Below are 27,257 nucleotides of genomic sequence, written 5' to 3'. Positions count from 1 at the left end.
ATGCATTTAAAATCACTGTGTTTTTCACCGAACACTGCTGAGATTCTCACTTCCATCTTCGGGTCCCTTTCTTAGATAGGATAAAACATTCTATACGATATGATCGTCTGAAAACAGCTGGTGAGCATCTAAGTTCAGAATGACAACCAAAGAGATTTAATATGTGCTCAGGTATAGGAAACAGCTGGTTTGTTATATTCCATGTACATAGTATATACTTCTTTCCAATTTTCTGAGACTGCACGCGTATTATCCTGATTTTTCTTTATTATATTTCATAAAATTTACAAATATAGTTTGATTATGTGGGGGAGGCGATGATTTTTCTTCCAACTGTACGTTATTACTAAACTTTTGCTTGTCAGTGCTGCTATTCCCAGAACATTTTAGCGCTTTTTTTTTCCCAGCTTTACAGCATACTGATTCCATTATTACACACAACCTGAAGTTATGCTCTCAAACGACACAGAAACGGACGCTATCAATATGACTGTCAATGATATCATATCTTGTGTGTCGCCCTAACTGGACGTTGTGTTCCTGAATATTGAAAACTATCATTACAGAATTGCAAAATACTCTATACATACTATAATCAGTATATGATTACTTCGGGGGTAACTAGTAAAACTGCCAGTACAATGTTTTCTCAGTGTCATAACTAAATTTATAATTATGGTCTAAATGAATGTAGAAGAGCCCATTAGCCTTTACACGTATTCAAATCATAGTTTGTGATTTCGTAATAGATGTATATTTTCATTTTAACTATTAAATCTTTTATCAGAACCTTAACAAAGGCGAGTGTATTCTAGTCCGTTGATTCAATTCAAGAAAAGTATGCAGGTTGGAGTATTTTTATAATTCGTGCAATATTTGAAGTAATTCAGTAATGAAAGCATTGCATTAAGTTTATTTTATGTATATAGATGTAGAAAACTTTCATCTGTCACATTAGCAATCGAAATTAGAAATGCGTACTCTACGGAGAGAACAGGTTTAAACTCTTCTTTCTTATAATATAATTTTACTCATATCTATTTTCAAAGGATTTTTTTTTTATTCTTTGCAGCGTTCTAATTGTTTATCACACTGGGGCACAGCCCTAGTATAAGTTCAAAGCTAAGAATGAAAGAAAGAAGAGAGCGGTTGTTTCGTAATCTTATCTTTTATCCCCTCTCTTCCCTGTTGATGGTTTGTGCTGGCAAAGTGCCAACTTTCTTATAGTACACCGAAGAGCTGAATCTTTCTAAGCTGCCCTCTACAGTTCTCCAATTTACTAGCGGAGCAACGTATATTACTCTATTTTTTTTTTATTGGACATCGCTAAGCATGTCGCTTCAAGCTCCACTACTTAAACATTAAAGGACTTTCTGGGGTGAGAATTGTATATAAAATTGTATATAATGTGTAAAAAAAATAAACGATAAAAGGATTATTGTCCATAAACCGGTGTGACTCTCAAAGGTGTTAGATGATAGCTGACATTGACATCAAATATATAAAACCTTAAGCTATTCTGTGAATTCTTAGTTTACCGTAATTTGTGTCGTAACCATCACTGCAACCTGAAGTTTTATAAAAATAATAGTACAAAACTCGAGGATTTTATAGCGTTTCTCATAGGTAATCTGAGCATTTATGGAACATAAAGAAACAAAAAGAGAATCAGAAAATAATTTAAAATAATCCAGAATTTTCACAATTATCCGATAGACCAGCTTAGCGGTAAACTTATGGATTTACAATGGTAAAACCTGGGGCTCGATTCCTTACAGCAGGCTGAAATTAACTGGCCTACCGACCATGCGATGCGACTAAATTAAAACAGGTTTAAAATCAAGTTTGTAACTGTTTATCTGAACTTCTACTGCTTATCAAGAAAAGTAAATGCAATAAACCAAGATAAGTTTAAGGTTATTGCATTCCTTGACAGTTTATCATGGTTAATTGTGATTAAATTACATTGACGTCTCGATGTTGAATATTCAAATTTTTATCTCTGTTTGTTTGGTTGGAGCACAAAATTACACAATAGGCTATCTATGCTCTGCCTATCACCGGTTTCTAGTGATATGAATATGCAGACATACCACTGTGCTACTAGGAGCTAAAGTTGTAACCAACTAACAATTTCGCTTTAGGCGAAATTCAAAACACACACAAACAAACTTTTGTTAATGAAATTGTAGTATGATACTTGATGTAATAATTTATATGATATTGTGTAGTAATAATTTCACTAATATGTTTAAAGGTGGTTGTTGTAATTGTTTATATGAAGTTATATCGTTGTAATGTAATGTAACACAATACTTAAAATTGTCGACGTAATATGCTATGCTCATGGTGTAACTATATAGGTATGATAGTATATTTGTATATGGCTTTGATGCTTTCGCAGTTGTACATGGAATTATTAAGATGTAGAACAATACTAATGACATAACCAATAGCTTTAGCAACCTTCACATTGTTCTCTTACCAACAAACAAACCAGTAATACACAACTGGTGATGATGGGTAGTGATGACTAGCTGCCTTCCATCTAGTCTTAAACTGCAAAATTAAAGATGGCTAGCGCAGATAGCCTTCGCGTAGCTTTGCGCGAAATTCAAAAACTAGCCACTTGTATTAATGCAATATCTTTCATCATTTTCCATTCTCAATTTGTTTTAAATATTTCTAAGAAAATAATATTATAAAACTTTCTCTTGACTATAACCTTGGAATTCATGTTTCAGAATTTAATCTAATAGTTTTATCATTATTATTTTCTGTCACGTTAGAATGTTTCAATGAAATATTCTCAGTTTTTAAATGCTTATTAGCATAGAGACGTCAATGCATAAATCAATAGAAAACTTAAATGGAAGTTGTCAATTATACCTCTGTCTTTCTTCTTCACTGTCGCACGAACTCGAACGAAAGGAAAGAAAACTCAAGCTTCAAAGAATGAAGAAAAATTTTGCCAAGAAGGATTATTTTTTCTTTAACAATGATCTGGTGCTAGGATCGTGATTTATGGTTCTCTTTAATAAGGATGTATATTGAACGATCATGAGTAACGTCATGGTCCCACAAAAGAGTCCTCATCTTCTGATGGGAAAAGCTTTAAAGATCTGACCTATACATAACCCTTTGTAAGCTATGTTTACGTTGGATTATAGGTCTGTTTCGATAGCTGGAATGGTTTATACCTGATCATCTCGTGTTTACGATAAAATAAAAATTAGTTAACGTATGAATTTAAGGTCATATTATTTCCACGAGATATGCATGATGATTGAACAAATGAATCAGTAAAAGTCTTATAAACAGAATCATTAAATAGCGTAATTTACTGTGTTTTACATCTACTATACGTCTAAACACGAAACTGCAATGTGGTTGCTGTCACAATAACTTAGTTTAGATAGTTTTGCTATACAAGATCCACAGCAAAGATACTAAAGTGTTTTCCATTTTGCTATTACCCAAACATAATTGATTCTATTTTCTTAAATTTTCACTTATCTCATTTGATTAAGACTTGGGTACTCTGAAAAAACACACACAGTATGTCTTTGTATTTATGGATTAACACTAGTACAAGGCTTAACTCCCCTTCTGATACAACGGTAAGTCTAGGGATTTACAACGCTAAAATCAGGAGTTCGATTTCCCTAGGTGGACTCAGCAGATAGCTTAATGTATATTCTTTGATAGATTGTTTAGGCAGAGTATTCATGATGAAACTTTGTAGTCTTGAAGACGAAAGACGGAAGACTTTCGAAACGTTGTTCTCCACACTTGTGTCTCCACAACAGTAGCCGTCCATTCTACAAAGCTCAATGTGGCTTTGCTATATAAAAACACACACACATATACAAGACTTAAGTTATGGATTATAAGTACACTTTCTGCATTTTTTAAAATTTTGATAGTGTTCTGAGAGCTATTGAAGTGATAGAAACAAACATTATATCGGTTTTTATAGCATTAAGTAGCTTCATTGATATATTGTTAGTTTTACTATGAGCTTCGCTTTAAGCAGCATCTAATAAAGTTATTTTTATTACTGCTTTTATGAATAGGGCTCGTATTACAAGAAAATTACACTTGGGTGTGTCTAAATTGCAGTGTTAGCTTAGCGTCACGATACTTTTATCATTAACAAAGATCTTGTGAAACCTGGTCAAATGTAATTAAATAGTGTTACGTAGTCGTGTCTTAAAAGTCATATCGGAAAGGTGGCTTGCCATATTCATCATAGTTAATAGATGAAACATTGGAGTTTCTAATAAACTAAGAGTTGTTATCTCAGAAACACTTCTTCTCGTAATGCTATTTCAGCGCATTACGTAATGAGCAGTTTAAAAATGTAGATATCACCAAATGTTCATTGTTTGTGGGAAGCAATAGTCTGTAAAAATGTTGAAATTAAATAAGCCATCGAGTGTGAGATTTTTTGGCGAAAATCCAGAAAGTTCTTTTGATTGATCCAGTAAAAAATATTATTTGATGATTTATTATATTTACAGATACACGTATATTTTCGTACGTGTACAAGTACGCCAAATTATGCCTCTGATTGGAATCCACTGATCGGTTTGCCGAAGGCCCGACACGCAATAGCACGAACAAACTCTTTTCTTTCAGGTGCAAAAAACCAATCCATCCGACTAAAACCCCTTATTCCGACCTAACGTTTAGCACATGTGGGTTTATTACCATCACGAATATGTCGAATGAGTTCCTGTTTAGGTTCAAATGATTAAATATCACGTTTTTGATAAATGCAATTTACTTTTGTTGTTGTTTTTGTAATTAAGAAAAAGGGTACACAATGGGCTATCTGTGCTTTGCCCACCACGATGTCAAAATGCAGATTCTAACGTTGTAAGTTCGTAGACATTCCACTATGCCACTAGGGGGCGCGCAATAAATAGCAGTTTTAGGCATTTCGGGGATGTATTGCCTCATGCTTGGACTTAATCTGTAAATAGTATTTTGATTGAAGACAACGTTTCAACAAATTTCGTAATCCTTGTTAGCAAAAGTTAGACTGATGACACACGCAGAACAATAACACCACCAAAAACTGTTTATAGTCTTTTTTTTCTCTTACAGACTTTATATTAGAAAATGATGCTTGTGAGTAATTAGATTATTTCTAACTGACCAAAATTAATAGACGATCTAGGGTTGAATTGCAAACGATTTTAAAGCGTTGTTCAGTACCACCATACATATTAAAAACTAAATACCTGATTAAGTGCATAGCTTTTGTCAACAAAAGTACAGTAAATTTTTATAACATTTTATATATTATTGATAAAACAGCTTTAACAATCACATAGTAAGAGAAAGATTGTGTGAAATATATTCACGTACTCGTCTTGCAGACTTAAACTTAAGGAGCTCTGACATAGAATTTTCCAAAATTTCCCTCCAAGAAATAAAGGACATCTAAATTTGTGTTTGAAAATGTAGAATATGCAAATTACTCTAAATTTTCCAAAATTAAGTTTGTGTTTGAAAATGTAGAATATGCAAATTACTCTAAATTTTCCAAAATTTCCCTCCAAGAAATAAAGGACATCTAAGTTTGTGTTTGAAAATGTAGAATATGCAAATTACTCTAAATACAAATATTTTTACAGTTTCGAAAATGTCTCACTGGATTACTTAGTCTAAAAGTAGTCCCCCGCTGGTACAGTGGTATGTCTACGGAGTTACAACGCTAAAATCAGGTGTTAGATTCTCCTCGATGAACTCAGCAGATAGCTCAATGTGGCTTTACTATAAGAAACACACACACTCTTAAAGTAGTTAGTTATTACGGTTCGTAAGCTTGAATAGATCAGGTTGAAATGCTAATGTCATTAAAAGTATAACAGACCAACTGCGTGTGTTAAAAGTGTGACCTTAAGAAACTTTATTGTAATAATTGTAAAATCCTTTTTAATTTCACTGGTCATCGTTTACAGCCGAGTGTATCTCATTAGCTGGCATTACGAACTATGGACTTATGAATCCAATGTGCACGCCCTGTTAACCCTAAAAAAAAGTCACTTTTCATATTTTGAAGTTCCAGATGTACTGTAAGATTATCTCAGTGGACGGTAACACAAGATTATTTCAAGAGATAGAAGTAGATGTTGTTATTATGCTTTTCCACCATTTTAGTAATATAGAAATTTCCAGGTAGTTTATTTCCATAGAGTTTTGCATGAAAAAATACTGGCCCAGAAAACCGTTGGAATTATTCGGTTAGAGCACGACTTTGTTCCGATTTTTATTTTGTTTTTTCCTTTTTCGAGTCAAAGGCCCTTTTTTGTGCTTACAAAGATGTTGAGACATCTTTTCGTTTGTATGTCTAAGACTACGAATGTTATCAAAGGAGGATGACATATGGTGACGCAATCACAAGACAAATAAACTGGTGGTTTTGTAAGAACTAGGAAAGAACATCGTAGAAATTGTATTTCTAAACGCGTGGTGGACAAAGCCCAGATAACCCATTGAGTAGGTTTGTGCTTAATTACCAACAAACAATAATGACGTTTTCAGGGACTTATTATTTAAATTTCATAGTGACAAGGTTAACGGGAGAGACAATCAGTTGCTCTAGTTATTAATCCAACAAAGATGATTGTCAACTTATCTTCACAGGAACCTCTTTTATTGTTGTGTTTGTAATAAAGATCATTTTCACTGTCATTAAAACGTATCCAATCTGTGTTTTATTTCTCACGCAACTTAAAAACTCAGCCAAGTTTTTAGATTCGGATAATTCGGCAAATTTTCTGTTCGACCGTGTTGTTAGTGACAGACAAATCTATCCTATATTTATAAGGAAATCAGCTTTATTGAGAATATTCTCTCCAGTGTATGAGCAGAGAATTAGGAACACTAACACAGACACTCCTTTGAACGAACACTCGAAAACAAACAAGCTAAACACTTGAAGGAAGGAAGAAATTCTGTAATTCATCAGTGGTTTATTGTTGATGATACAAGTCAGTATTTAAATTTTTTAATAAATATGTACATAAACTCTAGCATCAAAGATTCGAAACTGGTTTCTACTGTTTCGATGCAATAATGTGGGTCATCAAAATTTGTATATTGAAGCCTAATGCAAGAGCGTATTGACAAACATCTTACCTTAATCTATTTTATTTTGATTTATTATATTATCTTAAAAATTGTTATAACTAAAATTATTTAAAGAACCAACTTATACTTGATGCATACAATTAGAAATGATAAGCCAACAATTTTGATATCATTCCTTTAAGTCACACGTTCGATCCATTCCTGGCCGCACCCTTTTCCACACCTAAAATGCCTTTCATCAAATATCATGACATTTTGTCAATACCCACCAATAAGCCATAGTAAATAAAAACGTGACACTCGACGGTAACCAACGTTAGCTTTCCGTGATGACGAGAAAACCCACTTGTAGAGAAAATTATATATTTAAAAGTCCCCCGCTAGTACAGCGGCATGTCTCCGGATTTACAACGCTAAAATCAGGGTTTCGATTCCCCTCGATGGGCTCAGCAGATAGCCCCATGTGGTTTTGCTATAAGAAAACACACATATATTTAAAAACGGCTGGTATGGGTAGAGAAGGCACTAATAGAGGAGCGAACAACGTTTAGACCTTCTTCTGTCATCGTCAGGTCGAAACGTTTTTCGCTCCTTTATTAGTGCCTTCTCTACCCATATCAGCCGTTTTTAAATATACAACATTAGATTTAGGATCGCCTCCTTATTATTCGGAACAGACCTATACTTCACAGAATCAACCAGATTTTAAAATATGCGATTGTGATTTTCCTTTATTAAACAGTATTAAAAGCGTTCTTCATATTAATGCCAAATAATTTAGATTAGTAGTTTTTCGTCTTCATTTGTATACAAGCATCATTTTTTATGCTAATCGCGTAAGCTAATATCACGTGACACTTTCATTAAAAAAATTCATAAAATTTAGTAAGTTTATGCTGAATTGTTAGCAATCAATAATAACCGTCCACCTTTGTGATTCTTTTGAAAACTTGAGCTAGAAACTATTAATCCAAATTGTTTTACCTAACCGATACTTAAGCATCTGCATGTTCTTTTACCTTATAGCTTTGTTGCTTTAAATAATTCGTTTTTATTCGGAATGACTGTATGCATAGACGCACAAAAATTTTTCGTTAAATTTAAACAGCGTTTATTGAATAGTTTTGCACAATTGGTTTATATTAACACAAAAATGAGACTTCTAATTATACATTCTAAAGATATATCAGAATAAAAAACTTGAAAAATCAATAAAAGTTAAATATGTTTTTCTATCAAGTAAAGTTTCCTTACTAAAGGGGTCCAGCATAACTAGATGGTTAAGGCCACCTGAGGGTCGCGAGTTCGTATCTCCGTCACGCCAAAAATGTTCGCCCTTTCAACCAATGGGGCGTTATAATGTGACGGTCAATCCCACTATTTGCTGGTAAAAGAGTAGCCCAGGATTTGGCGGTGGATGGTGATGACTAGTTGTCTTCTCTCTAGCCTTACACTGCTAAATTAAGGACGGCTAACGAAGATAGCCCTCGCGTAGCCTTGCGAGAAATTCAAAACAAAACAAACCATACATTATTAAAGGGGAAGAAACTTGATCAAAATGCGAGATCTTGTATGTCAAATACTTCTTAATGGAATGTCTTGAAAGCTGGTAGGAAAGCAAGTGTTTAATCGAGCATATCCACTGAAGTCACGTGATAGTTTAGATGACCATAGCCCGAGTTAAAAAAGATGGAAAATTGTTAAACTGTCACTCTTGTTAATAACAAACAGTGTGTCCTGCAGGTTGTTTTTTTTTTGTTGCAAGACAACCACAATGTGTCTTCATATATTTATAATATTAAATAATTATCTTAAAATAATCTTACCATATATATATATTATATACACACACACACTTTCACATTCTTTTAACACAATTATTCAGTTAGCTTTAGATTTGGGTGAGATAAAAATATGTGTTAATTGTCTATTGTGAGGTTACGTGCGAGAGCATCTAGGTTTTAAATCGGATTTAAAACTGAAGTATTTTAAACTCATGTAAATTTATTTATGTATAATCCAATTAGGTTCTGTAGTTGAATGACACGGACAGTCTTAGCACGTCAGGCACAAGACTGAATGAAGCCTGACAAATCTAATTAAGGACAAGAAATCAACTTCTGTATAGATGTTGAGTCCTGGAGATAACTTTTTACATTTGAAAACTTTAACAATGAAAAGTGAAGAAACGCGAGTGCAATGAAAAGATACGAAACGCAAGTAAAAGTATGTTTTCACTTTGTGAACATAAAAAACACGTGATGTTTAGTTATGTCAGTTTTCATAATGTGATTCATTTCTTTCTGGTGTTCCTATACATAATAACAATTGTATTCAAGCCACCACTTAACCGACTATATTGTCTGAATTGTATTTAATATACTGCTTATCCTGTTAAAACCTTTATTTTGTTATATAATGAGCTGACATCTGTGGTTTGTCATCCAAAGAAATATCTCAATCTCAAACGATAACAAAATTTAAAAAAAAAGTTATTAGAATTAATATTTCCTAGCAGTAGCTTAATTTCTTCTCGTAAACATAGAGGTTAAAAACGTTATAATCATTAGAGTTTTGTTGCATATCGCATCTCGACAATAGCTTTGCTACGTAGTTTCTATTGCGAAAAACTCCATTTCAGAGCATCATGTCTAAAGCACCTCCACACCCCTACAGCTTTCCATAACCCATCTAGTACAAGCAAAACGATCGCTTAGCATCTGTTTCAACAGTGTTATGGCATATAACCATGTAGGCATTGTTTCAGGATACTTTACTGGCATATTACTTCTGTCGATATGACTGGTATGTCGTCCTGTAGAACAACATAAATACGTGTTTCATTCTGCAACTGTACGAGATGTGGATGATCCAGAAACTATGTTATTGAAGCAACTTAAGTTCACGTGACTTTTGTGGCATTCCCAGACAGAGATCTTCTTTATTATTTTGCACACTTTTATCTGGACTTCTTTTACTGTTAACATTTATATTTGTATTTTCTAACCTGTTACAAGAAGCTACGCTTTACTTACCACAGCTAAGATAAGACTTGTTGCAGATCCATTTCCGAACGTCTACAAGTTAATCCATATTTTTTTGTTTTCCAATATCATTAAGTGATATGGGTATCCCTGTCTTGGACATTTTTAAACCCCTATCATAACATTCCCTTACTATCAGAATTTATGGATACTTTGCGTCGGAAAAGACTGTACATACCCTTCCCAGTTTACTTTTTTGTATTTCTTTACTTAATGACATATTTATTAAGTTAAATTGATTAAAGATATATTTTATACCAAACTACTATCCTTTCTAGTTATGTTACTTTAATAATAACAAAATTTACCCAAAACTGTCTTTGAGGAAAGAAACAGCCTATAGTGGTTTTCATCAGTCCCTCTAATTCTCAAAGTTCGTTTGGATATCACTAATACCTATAAGCAGTCTGCTTTACATTTATAGATGTTTCTCACGCTTAACATTTTCGTGTGATTTATGTAGATACCTAAAATTCGCGTACAGTGTCAGGTAAATGTGCAAAAGTGTGTTATATATTGCGTTTTCTGGAGCGATTATATAATCTTTCTATACGTATTAATATATTGTTAGAACTATATGATATGTTATGTTTTAGAGGTTACTCAATTTATGGTAAAACTGTGACGTCAATTTACTTTAAAACTGTTTTTCACCTTTCGCTTCATGATTAACGTAAGACATGAAATATTCAAAAGTTACTCCTGTTGACACATATTCAAGATTATTAAAGATGCCGATGCTAGAAGGTGGACCCTCAAATATATAGTATCTTTGTTCAAATATAGCTCACTCTGAATAGTAGACCCGGCATGGCCGAGCGCGTTAAGGCATGCGCTCGTAATCTGAGGGTCGCGGGTTCGCATCCGAGTCGCGCTAAACATGCTCGCCCTCCCAGCCGTGGGCGCGTTATAATGTGACGGTCAATCCCACTTTTCGTTGGTAAAAGAGTAGCTCAAGAGTTGGCGGTGGGTGGTGATGACTAGCTGCCTTCCCTCTAGTCTTACACTGCTAAATTAGGAATGGCTAGCACAGATAGCCCTCGAGTAGCTTTGTGCGAAAATTCAAAACAAACAAAAAACAAACCTGAATAGTATTTAAAGCAATTGAAGTATATGAAAAATAATTAGACGATTTTCTTCCTAAAATGTCACGTTTCATGTCATTGTATCTTATATATTTGCATTAAATACTCTGTGGGTGATTTTCTGTAGATTTGAGCAGCCCTATAAAGATCCAAGATATTACTAAATCATGCAATTAAAATTGTATGATTGTTTCATTTTAACTTTGAAACATAAAGAACATGCTCTATAGTATATTGTCAAAGCCCATTATCGCCAGGTGGTTAAGGCGCTCGACTCGTAATTCGCGGGTTCAAATCCCTGTCACACCAAACATGCTTGCTCTTTCAGCCGTGGGGGCGTTATAATGTGACGGTCAATCCCACTATTCGTTGGTAAAGGAGTAGTCCAATAGTTGGCGGTGGGTGGTGATGACTAGCTGCCTTCCCTCTAGCCTTACACTACAAAATTATGAACGGGTAGCGCAGATAGCCCTCGCGTAGCTTTGAGCTAAATTAAAAAACAAACATATTTTCAATACCAAAATAATCGCCTCAGCAAAAATATAACGAATAACTACTGCAGAAACCTCAGCTGTTAGATAACTTACTGTAACGCTAATAAATAACCCAAAACGCTTTCAACATTATCTAACCCAGAAAACTTGTTAACAGACCTAACTGAAATGCAGAAGAACAAAATTACTAAGGAAATAATTACTCAGATGCTTGAGCTCGTGCGAAAAAAACAACCTCAGATAAGCATTACCATTAGAAAGAAAAACATCTAATTTGATCTTGAGCCTAGTAACAACAAACACAGCACAGGATAAATAATGACATCTTAGACCATATCCCATTCTTGATTCTTGGATAACAACCTCTCACTCTAATTGTGTTACATCACCAATCTAAAAAGAAGAAGGTATAAAAATTATCGCCAACAGTAGATTTCTACATTCGAAAATGAAAACTACATCTAAATCGACTTGAAAACTATATAAGCTTTATGAGACTCCATTCAAATTCCAGTAGATAATGCAAATGAATTAGTTCATTGGGAACTTGAAAAATGTTTCTATGATAATTAGGTTTTTTTGGAATTTCGCACAAAGCTACTCAAGGGCTATATGTGCTAGCCGTCCCTAATTTAGCAGGGTAAGACTAGAGGGAAGGCAGCTAGTCATCACCACCCACCGCCAACTCTTGGGCTACTCTTTTACCAACGCATGGTAGGATTGACAATCACATTATAACGCCCCCACGGCTGGGAGGGCGAGCATGTTTGGCGCGACTCGGGCGCGAATCCGCCACCCTCAGATTACGAAGCGCACGCCTTAACGCGCTAGGCCACGCCAGGCCCAATACGATAATTAGAAGATTCTGCTTGTATATTGTCCAAACGTACTAACTTTAGCATTGGAGAGAGTTGAATGCCGGTGTTTGTGTTTCGTAGGTAAGGTATACCCCAGTATTTCTTTGTACTTGGAATGGTTAATATATTTAGTTTTATTACTTTTATTTTTATTATCATAGTTTGATTATACATATTCTTTTGCGTTATCAGCTTAGTATATGTATTTAGAACTAGTTTAAATCTCCAAAGCATAACAAACTCGTGAGATACTACTGTAATTACGGCCAAAAGTACCGTTATTAGTGAGTGCACTGAACTGATGCATTCTAATCTTTATAAATAATAATAATTAATTTTAGTAAATACCAGTACCAGGGTCTCCCGCTGTTACCGCAGTAAGTCTACGAATTTATAATTTAAAATCAGCGGTTCGATTCCTGTCGGCGGACTTAGCAGATAGCCCAATGTGGCTTTGTTATAAGAAAAAGCACACACCGACACCAGGTTGAATTTTAGTTTTGCTCTAAATAAGCAGGTTGGTTTGATTAGAATTATATCATAAGAAAATTTCTGTTCCTTACGAGCTCTTCAAATTACTGATAGTGTAAGCATAGCTCTCAATACGTTTTCTAGGCTGGTATCCGGCTTCGAAGAAAATCTAAGTCAGTGTTTGTGTACATATATCCTTCAATGAGCAGTACATATTGTCACTTGTGTAAGTATGAACCTCAAAGAAGTTCACAATTGTCCTGCTGAGACATCAGAGGATATTAATTCAGTGAAAAATGATATTTATAAGTTAGTAACTGTTTCGTACCATTAAGAGAGGAAAACGTGATGTACTCATGTTTATTGCTGTTCCATATCATATAGTTCCTATCATAGTTTTGTATCTATTTCTTTAGGGTACATAACATATATCTTTCGACGGTATTATGCACTTAGACCATATTGTTATATTAATATAATTATGTGATATGATAATAAACACTTTAATAACATGGTTTTCATTAGTACGTCCATTATTTCAATATTCCAAAAACGTTACACGCGTTTTATCATCATCGTTCATTAATCATTTGTTTTGTTTTGTTTTCTGAATTGCCCAAACATTTTGGAATTATTAATATCAAATAATAATTTTAATACAAAAATCGTTTAGTTTCGAAGATGATCTGCAGTCGTTCGGACTTGCTTTCATCAAACCACTTTTATATTTTGAAGGCGAACCAAAACGTTCAAGTAAGTGCAAAATATGTGGTTTCGATTTCTGACTTTCATATAATAAATATAGACCGAAACGTTCACTGAATGTCTTGAAAATGTTTGAGCATTGTACAATGAAGAAAGTAAGATTTTTGTAGCACCACAAGAACTATTTCTTAACGTTTTTCGTATAACTTAACGCATTCTCGTTCTTGTTCTTGCAATGCAATCATTGTAATGAACTGTCTAACCGCCCTAGTGTAGCGAACTAGCGGAAGTAACTGATGAAATTTGTTTTAACGCAGTTTGTGCCACGTGATGTAAATGTCGACTGACCAGTCAATATGCACTCCCCTTATCTCTTCCACACCGCATGATAGGAGAAACATGTTAGGCACAAATACAGTATGTGAGAAATGGTTCGTGCTTACACCCAGGGGGGCTTTTCTCGTTACTCTCTCACTAATAAATAGTAACGGTGACATCGGAGGGAGCCATAGGTTTTGTATCTTTTAATAGTGGGGAAGGTCCATTTCCAATTTATTGTGTACTCTAGATGATTAATAATGTTGTTCCTGGCTGTATACGGTTCTTTAGTCTTTTGTATTTCACTACAAGTCGCCCTGTGAATTCACTTTAGTCAGAAAGTAGAAATTCTGTATTTAGAATGATGAATAAAATAAGCAAATTAAACACTGAAATTAACCACAAAAAAGAAGAAGTTAACTAACAGATAAAACATGCATTTATCCAACTGTTTCCTTAGGACTAGTTTTTAGGTTTCGTTCTTAAAAGAAAAGGATAGATGATTTTCCGAAACCCCATAAACTACAGAGGATTCAGTATATTATTTTAAAACTGTTTTAGATGTGCAAATCAGCAAATCTTGTAATAAAAACACAGTTAATGCGATGGGACGAATGTATCAAAATTAATTTATGACAATATGTAAGTAATATGATGTTACAGAAGAGTTATACATTTTGGGAAAGATACCATACAGCTCTTTCACATGCAGAATATTTATATGCTTAGATAAAAGAAAAAGATATCTTCAGATCGGAAACTTAAAATTCCTAAATCTGGGATAGCCTTTGAACTTAATTGTATTAAAAAACAAGGGAACGTGGATTAACTTGAAGTACCAAAACCATTCAGAAACAGACGCGCAATGAGTCGTATCCTAGTCGTGGTAACCAAAGTGCGGTGTCTCGTAACAGAATGAAGCAACTGAAGAATGAATGGATAATTCATACTGTGTGGTACATGCTAGTTACATCAATCGACATAACAACTATGGATATCTATGTGATCATCTTGTTGAAAGAGAGCTAGGAAGCCATTACCTTTGAACACTAGGCTGGTTTGGTTTGTTTGTTTGTTTACAATTTCGAATCCCCGTCATACCAAATATGCTCGCCCTTTCAGCCGTGGGGGCGTTATAATGTGACGGTTAATCCCACTATTCGTTGATAAAAGAGTAGCCCAAGAGTTGGCGGTGGGTGGTGATGACTAGCTGCCTTTCCTGTGGTCTTACACTGCAAAATTAGGAGGGCTAGCGCTGATAGCCCTCGTGTAGCTTTGCGCGAAATTCAAAACCAAATCAAACTAAAAGTAAATAAATCTTTCTTTTCAACCAATTTCATTTTGTTAAGTAGGTTATATATATGTATATTGTTACCTAAGAGTTATTTCCGTGCATCCGTTCTTAGATAGTTGCCATTTCGAAAACCATGACGTTCGAACCTAAATATGCCGCTGATTTCTAGCATTGTGCCGCATAAGATTTTGCCTGCGTTGAAAATACCAAGTGGATTTTAATCAGGTACTTTTTTCTATGATATGTTGTTGTATAGCATTTGATAAAAATCTTCACATAAAGCTACACAAGCTGTCCCTATTTCTGAACTGAAATACTGAATAAGACTCCTGAGCCGAGATACTCTGCCAAGTTTGAGGCCACTTTTATCTGACTAAATAGTAAGATATGACAGGTACAGCCATGGTCCAAAAGATGCCAAATGCGGTTTAAGTAAATGTAACACGAACATTGGACCCTCAAATTCACATCCGGGCATGCTAACATGGGAATTAGTGATATCCTCGTGTTCAGACGAAACTTATTTCATATTAAGTAAATATTAAGAATGAATATCACATTCATAAAAATGCAATAAAACCCCGCGTTTTTGACATGTGTACCTACCCTTATCAGGAGAAAGAGCAGAATGGGGTGGAAAAAAAGAGATGTTTAGCTGATTCTGGTATTTTATCAGGTTTGAAAGTGGTTTGCTAACTAGTTTCATTTTACACGTTGTTCTGTTATAATGGAGAACGCAAGTGAAACATACTAGTTTTAAAATAACACTCAAACATGCTCGCCCTCCCAGCCGTGGGGGCGTTATAATGTGACGGTCAATCCCACTATTCGTTGGTAAAAGAGTAGCCCAAGAGTTGGCGGTGGGTGGTGATGACTAGCTGCCTTCCCTCTAGTCTTACACTGCTACATTAGGGACGGCTAGCACAGATAGCCCTTGAGTAGCTTTGTGCGAAATTCCAAAAACAAACAAACAACATAAAATAACACTACCAACTTGAAAGAACCCCTCGAAACTTCTGTCAAACAGTACTGTGCTACCGTTTAGTGTATCTATCTACTAAACAAATAATGAAACCTTTCATTTGGCGCTTGCTTTAAAATCTACAGTGCATTGTAGTCCCGGTATTATCGAGAACGTAATTCTTATTAAATAGTGTACTGAGAGCACACAGTAGCAGAGAAAAGTTCTTCTAAGAAACTGCTTTTCCAAGGACTACAGAGGTGATCTATTCACTGCAAGCACACACCGATCAATACTCTACGTCTCCTCCAGGCCACGTAGTATAGTTTGCACATTTATTAAAAATTTATCTCTTCGAAAGAATTGAATTTTTTCGTCGGTTTTATCACAGTTAATTTTACGGTGTTTATTTACTTGCGTTGCTAGAAAACGCAACTTTTTTGCACATGAGTTGATGGAGCCTAGCGAACATTTTTCTTGCACCGTGGTCAGTAAGAGAAAAAAATATATGAATCGCTTTAAACGATTTTTACTAAATCTGTAAAAAAAAAAGCACACGTGGACGAACAGATAGATTCTAAAAGTAAAAAGAGTAATCTTGTGGCAATTTTAAAACACAAGATCATGTATTTGTTTTGGTGTAGCTCCTGCGTGTACTACAAAAGAAAGAACGTGTGTTTGATTATTCATCCGTTTTGTTGTAACTCCCAGAAATCTGAAACAATATTATGTGACTCACCCATGACTCATAACTTCGACAGATAAAGAGGTAAGTACTATACCTGTAAAATCAAATGTATAAACAGGAAAATTATTTTTAGCTAAAAAAAAACAAAAACGCTACGCTATCGACGTTAAGCTTCGGGAAGTTTACGCTTTATTTGGACTAACATTTGATTCCAGTGTTTGCTTTTTACAGCTTCAAAAGTTTACATTTTATTAGAACTAGTTATGCAGATTCTATAACAGAAACCATTTGCTAACAAAAGTTATCCTTTCTATCGTATTAAACTTGTACCAGTTCAGAGATACATCATATTAATTTCTTTTAATTTAGTAATTCATAATGATGGTAAAAAAAAGTTTCCTTGAACGTGACACTGGTTTTTAGCGTCTTAGTTTGCTATCGGTGCTCTGCACATCGCGGGTATCGAAACCCGCTTTCTAGCGTTGTAAGTCTGCAGACGTACTGCTCTGCCACTGGGGGAGTACGTGTTAGTAAAGTTTTGATGTAAATTGAGGACAAAACAGTTTAGATTTTTATTCGATTATGTGATACTACTAGTCAAGAGATGCCAAGCTCGATTTTATTTTCCATTATAGTATCTAAAGACACAACTAATAAAGATACTGGTAAAATGGGCCCAAAAACAATGCAAAGAGGAAAAGGGTTTTGTAAACTAAAAATCACAAATATTCTATCTCATCAAGCTTTTCATAAACGATGTTATCTGATCCCTCTGTGCATTATTATTATTAGCACTGTTTTTCCATGGATTTGTTGCTTTCAGGTTTAACCCTGTAACAGACTTTCGTCAAAACTGTTTTATTTCTTGATATTCTTGTTCTTGCCAAATGACCAACAAATAAACAGCGACAAGACATCATTTTTGATGCAATGTAATAAAATGGTACAAAGGTCCAATCTGGTTAAACCTTTAACAAAATGTAAAACACAGACTGACGAAGAAACTTGTACCTGCATATATCTTTGGTAGTACAGATTAACACTGCACTTCTAACATTAAAGACCATACAGATTTTCTAACGGCATGGCTAAGTGGTTAGGGCACTCCACTGGTAATCCGAGGGTCGCGGGTTCCCATTCAATCACGCCAAATAAGTACACCGTTTCAGTTAATTGGGCATTATAATTTTACGGTCAATCGCCCTATTTGTCAGTAAAAGAATAGCCCAAGAGTTGACGGTTGGTGGTGATGACTAGCTGCCCCCTCTCTGGTCTTACACTGCTAAATTAGGGACGGCTAGCGCAGATATCCTTTGTGTAGCTTTGTGCGAAGTTCAAAACAATGCAGAGTTTCTAACCTAGACTAGAGCTTGCGTTCGCAACTGTAAAATAATACTTTTAACGCAGTTTCGAGATTTCCCAGTCTTATGAAAAGTACATGCAAGAGGAAGTGATTCATAAACATGTTATTTTCAACATTTTGATATGTAGTTCTCTTCCACGCTGCTTATTGTTCTTTGATTGATGTACAAATTGATAGTTTTAGTCACAGTTGACGGTATACGAGTATTTTATACTTTAAGTATTATCTGTACAAATGTTTTGTAATCACAACAATGTTAATACAGATTTTACACAGATATTTCTTCCCATACTCAAGTGATATCGGTATTATTTCATCCACTACGCGTAAAATTCACAAACTTTTGACGTGTCAGCTGTTGTTATGGTAACGTAAGAGAAAGACACAGAGAGAGAGATGAGACTGTTTCAGTTTGCCCAGAATGAAACAGTATGCAAGAACTGTATAATGTATGTGTTTCCTTATAACGTTCGTTCCTACAAACTCTTAAACGAAGATCGATAAATACGTATGATGGTTGGTAAAATAAATTATAATAACATAAGCACCACATACACTCCACAGTTGATAACATTCAAGTTAAGAGAAAATATCTTCTCATAAAAGATTTTAAGCATGTTTGTATAATAACAGTAAAATCCACATGAAAAATTATAATGCTTGTAACATATCTAACACAAAGAATGAGTGAACATGTTACAGACAAATAGAGTGTTTAATATAAAGAATAATCGAAATTTAACAGTTAATTAAATTGTATGTTTAACACAAAACGACCAAACATTTAACAGATATAAGCATGCCTGACACACAACATTTCTAACACAGTTAACACTAGCCAAAAATGTATTAGTCTGAACACATTTCTGACACAGTTAACACTAGCCAAAAATGTATTAGTCTGAACACATTTCTGACACAGTTAAGCGAATCACTTGATAATTTACAGGTAGCGTTACTAAAAGATTAGTAACCAATCTTCCATAGGTTATAGTACTTATCATAGCAACTGAGCTGTTAACTGTTATGACGTGGTCCTAATAAAAAAGTTCAGTAACTAAATATTGTAATGGTCAGAGAATGTTTCTTCCACAGCTTAGAAACCAAAATATAACAAAAAATAGCACTTTTAAAACAGGTTATATCTATCTAACTTTTAACGGTTTTTGATGGAAAAATACACGCTAAAATTTTCTTCAAAAGTTCAATCTCTAATAATGTTGCTTCAGCTAAGGGACTCAACGACCCAAACTTACTCTAATACAGTGTACTTGATACAAGTCGTAATTCGACACTCTAACACTTAAGACACAGAAATTCTTAGACCAAAAACCGACCAGTCTATGAAATATCACATTAATCATTAACCACTGCCTACTGGAATACTTCAAATAAGAGCTGTTTAGAACGATGAGCTCTCAGTTTCTTCGGTTCGTCAGAAACAACTGCTGCTTGACATATCTGAAGACGTGTTACTGACGGCAACCACTAATTTCGTCTTCTCCTATTAAACAGAGCATCCATCATACGTCCTCCGTAACTGTTAACGAGTTTTGTATCTCTCCGTGTCTCATTACGATGTGGGTAGGAAATGAAGAGATGGGAAAGCTAAGAATAGGGAGAAGACAGTGAGTTAAATTATACATTGCCTCATTATGACTCACGTTATATGTGTATTTCAAAGGGTCACGTTTCCCTCTTCTTTGGTTACCACGTTTATGATGCCTGGTATATGTTATACTTACTTCTGGTCAGATTATCAATATTTATGATATTTTTTGTGCAAAATAAAAGTCATTCATTTTGTGCTATTGTATGTCTTTGGGCGTGTAATCAGCCGACATAAGAACTTTGTATGCAAGAGATCGTCATGTGTCTTTACTAATAACTTTCTGATATGTTAGCATCGTGTCCAAATCGGTTGCAGATAGATACAACACTTACATGTTACTTCATTAAGACCGCGCACTAGTTAAAATGCATAATATGTATGAGACTTATTATCAGTAATTATATATTATTCGAGAAGTTTATGCTATATAAAGCGTATATGTTCCTCGCTTCTTTAAGAAAACTAGTTAAATAATTCGATTTTAATAGGTTATAAATATTCTGCGCGTTCTATATTATAAGAGTATAAAATACAGAATTTCAACTGCTAAATATACAATATATACAATAAATAGTTTGTTAAAACGCAAACTTTAAGGTTTATGAATTGGGCAGTTTGATAATACGTTTAACTTTAAAGCATATGCTGAAGTATCACTGTACAAGACTTAAAGTTCATTTAGCGACATGAGGTCTATTTATACAGTTGTATTTCAGTTTGTTGTGTTTCTAGTCTCCTTTGTAGATTACAGTCTGGAAATAGTGTGAATTTGAGACATAGAAACTCGCAAGATATCTAAGCTATCATTAACTATAAAATTTATATAGCTTGGTTTCCCTTTGCATGCAATAAACCAGAAAAACTATTTTTAACGTTTATTTCTTTGTTTTTGAATTCCGTACAAAGCTACAGGAGGGCTTTCTGTACTAGCCGTCCCTAATTTGCAGTGTAAGACCAGAGGGAAGGCAGCTAGTCATCACCGCTAACCGCCAACTCTTGGGGTACTTGTTTACCAACAAATAGTGGGATTGACCGTCACATTATTACGCCCATACGGCTGAAAGGGCGAGTATTTTGTTGTGATGGGAATTCGAACCGCGACTCTCAGATTATGAGTCGAGCGCCTTAACCACCTGGCAATGCCGGGCCGCTTTTAAGGTTTATTTCTTACAATTCTTGTTGAAAGTATTAATAAGATATCATAAAAGTCAGTTTTACGTTATCGATTACCAACAGGTATGAAATTGTTTTTTTTAAGTCCAGCACGAAACGTGTTGTTTTTTTTAAATAACTTTTATAAATATATTATACGTAGGAGACTATATAATGAAAGAGTTCTAAAGGACAGTACTGATTTTAACCTTTCGTAATATTTAACACGAAAATTTCGTTTCAGTGCTTTTTCCTCTATTTCTATAGATTTATCTGCATTTTTTGAATAGATGGATGGATACAAGAGTAGATATGTAAAAATTATTTGATATTGTTTAGTGATATCAAATTTAACTCTCCTGCACGCGCATCTGAAAGAAATTTATCGTTTTAATTACAAGTTGTCATTTTAAACACGAGAAGCATATCCAAAGAAAATATGACTTCAACAGCAACACTTTGTAACACCTTTCTATTTCACTATTACTCTTATGACCTGACCAACATACTAATTATGATACCTGTTACCTCTGTACACTTTTGTGATAATTTTGGGTAATATAAAGGAGGAAATGTAGAAATAGCTTAATCATTAAACGTTTTACGATTTTCTAGTTCTACAACACGAAGAATACCTTTGATTTAATCTATATTTATACTTCCTGAATCTGTATATATGTTTAAACATGCAACTGTTTTTCCAGGTGGCTGCTGCCTCAGGTTGGTAAACCTGCATGTGCCGTCGGTGGTAACAAGTGGCGACCCCTTATGGCTGAACTGCACTTACGACCTAGAAACGGATGTTCTGTACGCTGTCAAATGGTACAAAAATGATACAGAATTTTATCGGTACATACCACGTGACAAACCGTCTGCCCAGATCTATCCCATGCCTGGAGTATTTGTCGATGTGAGATTTTATAATCCAGTTTATATGGATTTGATCACTTGTGTGTTTTTTACATAATCTTTAATTAATTGTCAGTTCGTTGAAAATAATGCACAAACAAAAAACACCAAAATAAAAAAATTCATTTGACTTAATATGTATCATTTCAATTGATATATCAACAGTTTTGTAAATTGTTCCATAACTAAGTTGTTAAATACTTTTAAAAAATCCAGGAGGAGCGTTACATCAATGGAAAAGAAAGAAAACGCTAATAATAGAAATTAACACGAATGAGATACTTTCTCTTGGATCTTTGTTTTTAATAATTTGTGCTTTAAAAGTAAATAAGTCAAAAATGTAAATTTGGAAAACTTTATGATGGCCCGTCTTCTTCTAATTCATTCATGTTGAAGGAAGGTGTCATTAACCATTCTTTTTATCACATCTACTTTCCAGTTAATGAAAATATTGCAATTTCTTGTTGAAGTTTGGACAATATGCGAATTGTAATATGCAAAAAACAACAACAACAAAAAAAATAGGACAAAGTTAGTGAAATCTGTGTGGAATAAATCCACCTATACTTAAGTATTTTAAACAAGAAAGTGGTTTCCATACGTAATCCTTAAGAAAAATGTAGGCCCAGTGATTATTTTCTAACATGAGAACTTCTTGAGGCAATCAGCTTAAAGGTAAAGTATAAGGTAGAGAAAATATTTTATCAACTTCAAAACACTGTTGATATTAATAAAGTCAAAACTACTTGGGGCGGAAGTTCATTAACAATACACATAGCCAGTTGGCTAGATCCACTATATAAAAAAATGGTTTATTCGTGAACATTCAAACTGTGCTATCAAAAGTCCATTAGAGAAAACAGCTTTTTTATGATTTTATATTTAAGAGTTAGTTTGAACTCGTAATAAACCAAATAGACTGCAGGTTTGTTTTGTTGGTTTTTGAATTTCGCGCAAAGTTACTCAAGGGCTATCTGCGCTAGTCGTCTCTAATTTAGCGGTATAACACTCACCGCCAACTCTTGGGCTACTCTTTTTACCAACGAATAGTGGGATTGATCGTCATATTATAACGCCCCACGACTGAAAGGGTCATCATGTTTGATATGACAGAGATTCGAACCCGCAATTCTCAAACTGGGAGTCGAGCGCCTTAACTACCTTGCCATACTGGGCATTAGACTCCAGGCATCGTGTAGCTGTTAAACAAAGTTAGATTGTGTAAAATCTTAATTAATAGCTCAAATAATTTGTAGCAGCAATTTGACGATGTTTGGCCTGAAAAAAGCTACAAATCCAAAATAACTTGATGTTTTAAACAGGAATGTATCACTACCATAACTCGAAAGCAGCTTGCTTGCTCACACTTGCAGTAATGAACATGGCGTTTTGTTTAAACATAAGTTTGTTATTACGCACAAAGATACGCAAAAGGCTATCTCTGCTCTGCCCATCACGGGTATCGAAACCAGTTTTTTTAAGTTAATTAGGATTCTTGTAAAAACGAGATTAAGAATTATGATAACTGGGTGGGAAATAATTAAGAATGTAATAGATAAATAAAGTAATAATGCGATACTTTTTGTATTTTTCAGAAAATAGCTTAGGTTGAAAATATTGATTTTTGGGATCAGTGATGAGAGTTTTCTTTTTCTGAATATTTTAGAGATTTTTACCTTTTGCCGGTTTACAAGACCGAGTTTTTATCTAAACGACTAAAACTAAGGATAAAATAAGTTTAGAAAATATTTAAGATGAAAATAAAAACAGTACATGACTAAGTAGTAAATGTTTAGTGACTAAGAAGTAATAGCATTAGTAATAACATGAAATAGAGTTCTTGGGGTGATCATAAGGACGACACAGATAAGAAGACTCATAGATTGATTCTATGGTGACTAGGAAAAACCTGGTCTAGCATGTCGTGCGAGTTAGGACACTTGATTCAAAACCTGAGGATCGCAGGTTCAAATCCCCATCACCGAACATGCGCTCCCTTTCACCTATGTGGCGATATAATGTATCGATCAATCCTACTATTCATCGATAAAAGAGTAGCCTATAAATTAGCAGTGAATGGTTTTGATTTGCTATCTTCCCTTTAATCTGTCACTACTAAATAACGGACGATTAGTGTTCATAGCCCTTTGCACACAATTCAAAACAAACGGAAAAACATACAATTAATAATATTGACATACGACCATGTTGTAATCAAAATGAATGTATAGATAAAAGAATAAATAGATTGATCATAACAAGTGGAAAGCTCAAGCAAAAGGATCGGTAGATTGGCCTCAAGATATCCGGAAAATTCGAGTGATAGGCTTAATGAACTGTTGTTGTGATTAAAAAAAGGGTTCACGTTGGGAACTGGTAGATTAATACTATAGTAACAGAGTAGACTGTTCCCTCGTGGCGACTTAGAGGAAAGTGTCCATAATAAAACCAACTAACGTGATTACAAAGAAGAAAGTTCCAAAAATATGAACGACCTTTAGCAAACAAGATAAGAAAAAACCATTAAATGAAACAGTGAAAGTCTTTATGCGTCTTACTGATAGTATTGACTAGAAACATTATGTTTACACACGTTACGGACTTATTTCAAGAAAACGTATTACACAAGTTCTGCTAATGAAATTTAGAAAAGTAATAGAACCAGTTTTCTTTTTTTAGCTTTTATTGTAATCAAGACTGTTTTAATAACATTTCTTTTGACACCAAGTATTTTCCAGCCATATTTAGCGAGCAAAAGTGAATCGGGTATGTTCAACTTCTGACCTCACTTGTCAATTTAAGAGAAGTCGTGACAAAAAATGTCCTAGCACATGACAACAGTTTTTGTTCGTATATCCTTTTAAGGAATACAAGAAATTTTGTATTTATAAGAAATACAAGAATACACTACTCCTCTTAATATAAATAATTTATAAAACATTCTCCAAACTCTATGACAGTAAAGACAATATATACCTTACACTGTGAAATTAACACAAAATCTTCAAAAATAGAATGTCTTAATGGACGTGTTTCGGTACAAATTCAAAGAAGCTTAAAACCTGCTACTTTAAATAAGCAGCCATTTCAGTGTTTGAGTTAACAAAAATTGAAACAACTTAACTTTATTTGAATACGAATTTATTAATATTTAATATTTATACTCTTCTTAAGGATAGAAGCACGGTGTTTGTGGTGCAAAAACACAATTCCCAAAACAACAAATAAATTAATTAACAATAGAACAGACACGAAACTTTATCCACCGCTTTCTTATGTTCTACATAGACATACAGATAGATCCTTACGGATAATGATACATAAATGTTGATTTGATTTCTCCATGAGATGACGAGGTAGCTTTTTTATTTTCTTCAAAAAACTAACCTTACAAAACTAACTTAAAAAAGGAAAAGTTAACATAGTATTGTATAAGATATATTGTAAGAATATAGTTTTTTTGGTAGCAAGTTATAATGTGTATAAAGCTAATACAGCAAAACAAAATCACTTGAAATAATATACAACTAAATTCCAAATGTGTGTTACATTCCACTGTTAACTAAACCAATACGGTTTTCGAATACCATATAACGTACGAAGATGAAACGTTTTCAATAACAGATTCTAACCCATGTTATATATAACATATGTATAATTTTATTACAAATTTGTTCTGTATTGAAATACGAGATGAATCGTTACAATTATATGCAGAATCATTGTTACACTGAGTTTGTTTTTTTTTCTTCCCAAGGTCGCATTTCCAGCTAATTCTTGTACGTTATAAGAGTAGTAGTTCGTTTCTGAGCTTATGATTGCAGGTGTTACTGACTGGCTGCTTTCGTTTTAATCAGTAACTTAAAATCAGAGACAGCTGTTTCTAATCGTAGGGGTCTCTAGCCTGTCTGTTTAACCTAGGTGTCGCATGAGGCGCTGTTCAGATTGGAAAAAAACAACAACAAACTATTTCCTTAGATGAAGTTCATTTGACAAAAGTAAGACGATTCATTTATGCAGGTTTAGGGTTTCCTCCTTACTTAAACTTCAGTAATGTTTCCTGTCCATTCACATATTGTTTAGGCCTTCAGAAATGAAAAATCGGGACATGAGAAGGTGTTTTATTAATTAAACCCTTCACTAACATTAAGATTACGCAGGCATCCTATGCTTCCATACCATTTTTAAGAGTAAAACTGTGAAAACTGTGGTAAGGCATTACTTTAAATTAATTTATTAATTGTTTGTTTGAAGTTAAACATAAAACAACAAAATTATTTACCTGTGCTCTGCCCGCCAAGGGCGTCAAAACACGGTTTCCTGTGTTGTAAGGCCGCTGTGCTGCTAGGAAATTAGCTCCGTTTGATTTATAACGATTTTCTATCTTTCAATGAATAATCGGTTAAATTTATAAAAAGCAAAGTGTTACTATTTTTAATTTCTGAAGCTTAAACTGAGAAAGCAAAACATGATTTTAATATTTGGTTCTGTAACATGTAATAATAAATAAAATAAACACGTACATATTTATACATATATATGCTTGTTTTTTAATATTGTATTTATTTGTTCTTTCATACAGCGCCAGAAGTCATCCGAAGGCAACGTCTATTTCTCAACCACTAACTTGGACACAGAAGGGAAATATCGATGTGAGGCCTCCGCAGAAGCTCCATCCTTCCAAACAATTATGGGTGAGAAAGAACTGACTGTATATGGTAAGCATACAATACTAGTAGGTAGGTCCTGTACTTAACATCACGAAATAAACTAACAACACAATATATAAAGTGATTGGCCCGGCATTGCCAAATGGTTAAGGCACTCAACTTGTACTCTAAGGGTCGCGAGTTCGAATCCCCATCACACATAACATGCTCGCCCTTTCAGCCGTGGGAGTGTTATAATGTTACGATCAATCCCACTATTCGTTGGTGAAGGAGTAACCCAAGAAAGAGTTGGCGCTGGGTAGTGATGACTAGTTGTTGTCCCTCTAGTCTTACATTGCTAAATTAGGGACAGTTATCGCAGGTAGCCCTTGTGTAGCTTTGCGCAAAATTAAAAAAAACCAACAAACAAACATAAAGTGATCAGATATGTATCTCAGTTGTTCGATCTGTACGCTATAACACACACACAAAACTATACCATGATGATCTGGATGAATACTACAAACAAACACACAAACTACATTTATTAT

At 34.2% G+C, this 27,257-nt stretch overlaps 1 protein-coding gene across 2 annotated transcripts in view; it reads left to right on the top strand.

Annotated features, from left to right (window-relative positions):
• LOC143237897 (tyrosine-protein phosphatase non-receptor type substrate 1-like) overlaps positions 1 to 27,257 on the top strand; it is an 82,804-nt gene that overhangs the window by 24,276 nt on the left and 31,271 nt on the right. For both annotated transcript variants that reach the window (XM_076477611.1, XM_076477612.1), the window contains exons 2-3: positions 21,853 to 22,058; positions 26,640 to 26,775. In XM_076477611.1, coding sequence (XP_076333726.1) covers positions 21,853 to 22,058; positions 26,640 to 26,775 — 342 coding nt within the window. The remainder of the gene's footprint in view (positions 1 to 21,852; positions 22,059 to 26,639; positions 26,776 to 27,257) is intronic.

Source organism: Tachypleus tridentatus, chromosome 13 (genome assembly GCF_004210375.1).
Source record: "Tachypleus tridentatus isolate NWPU-2018 chromosome 13, ASM421037v1, whole genome shotgun sequence".
In the NCBI taxonomy this organism is placed as follows: domain Eukaryota; kingdom Metazoa; phylum Arthropoda; class Merostomata; order Xiphosura; family Limulidae; genus Tachypleus; species Tachypleus tridentatus.
This window is presented reverse-complemented; position numbering and strand designations above follow the sequence as displayed.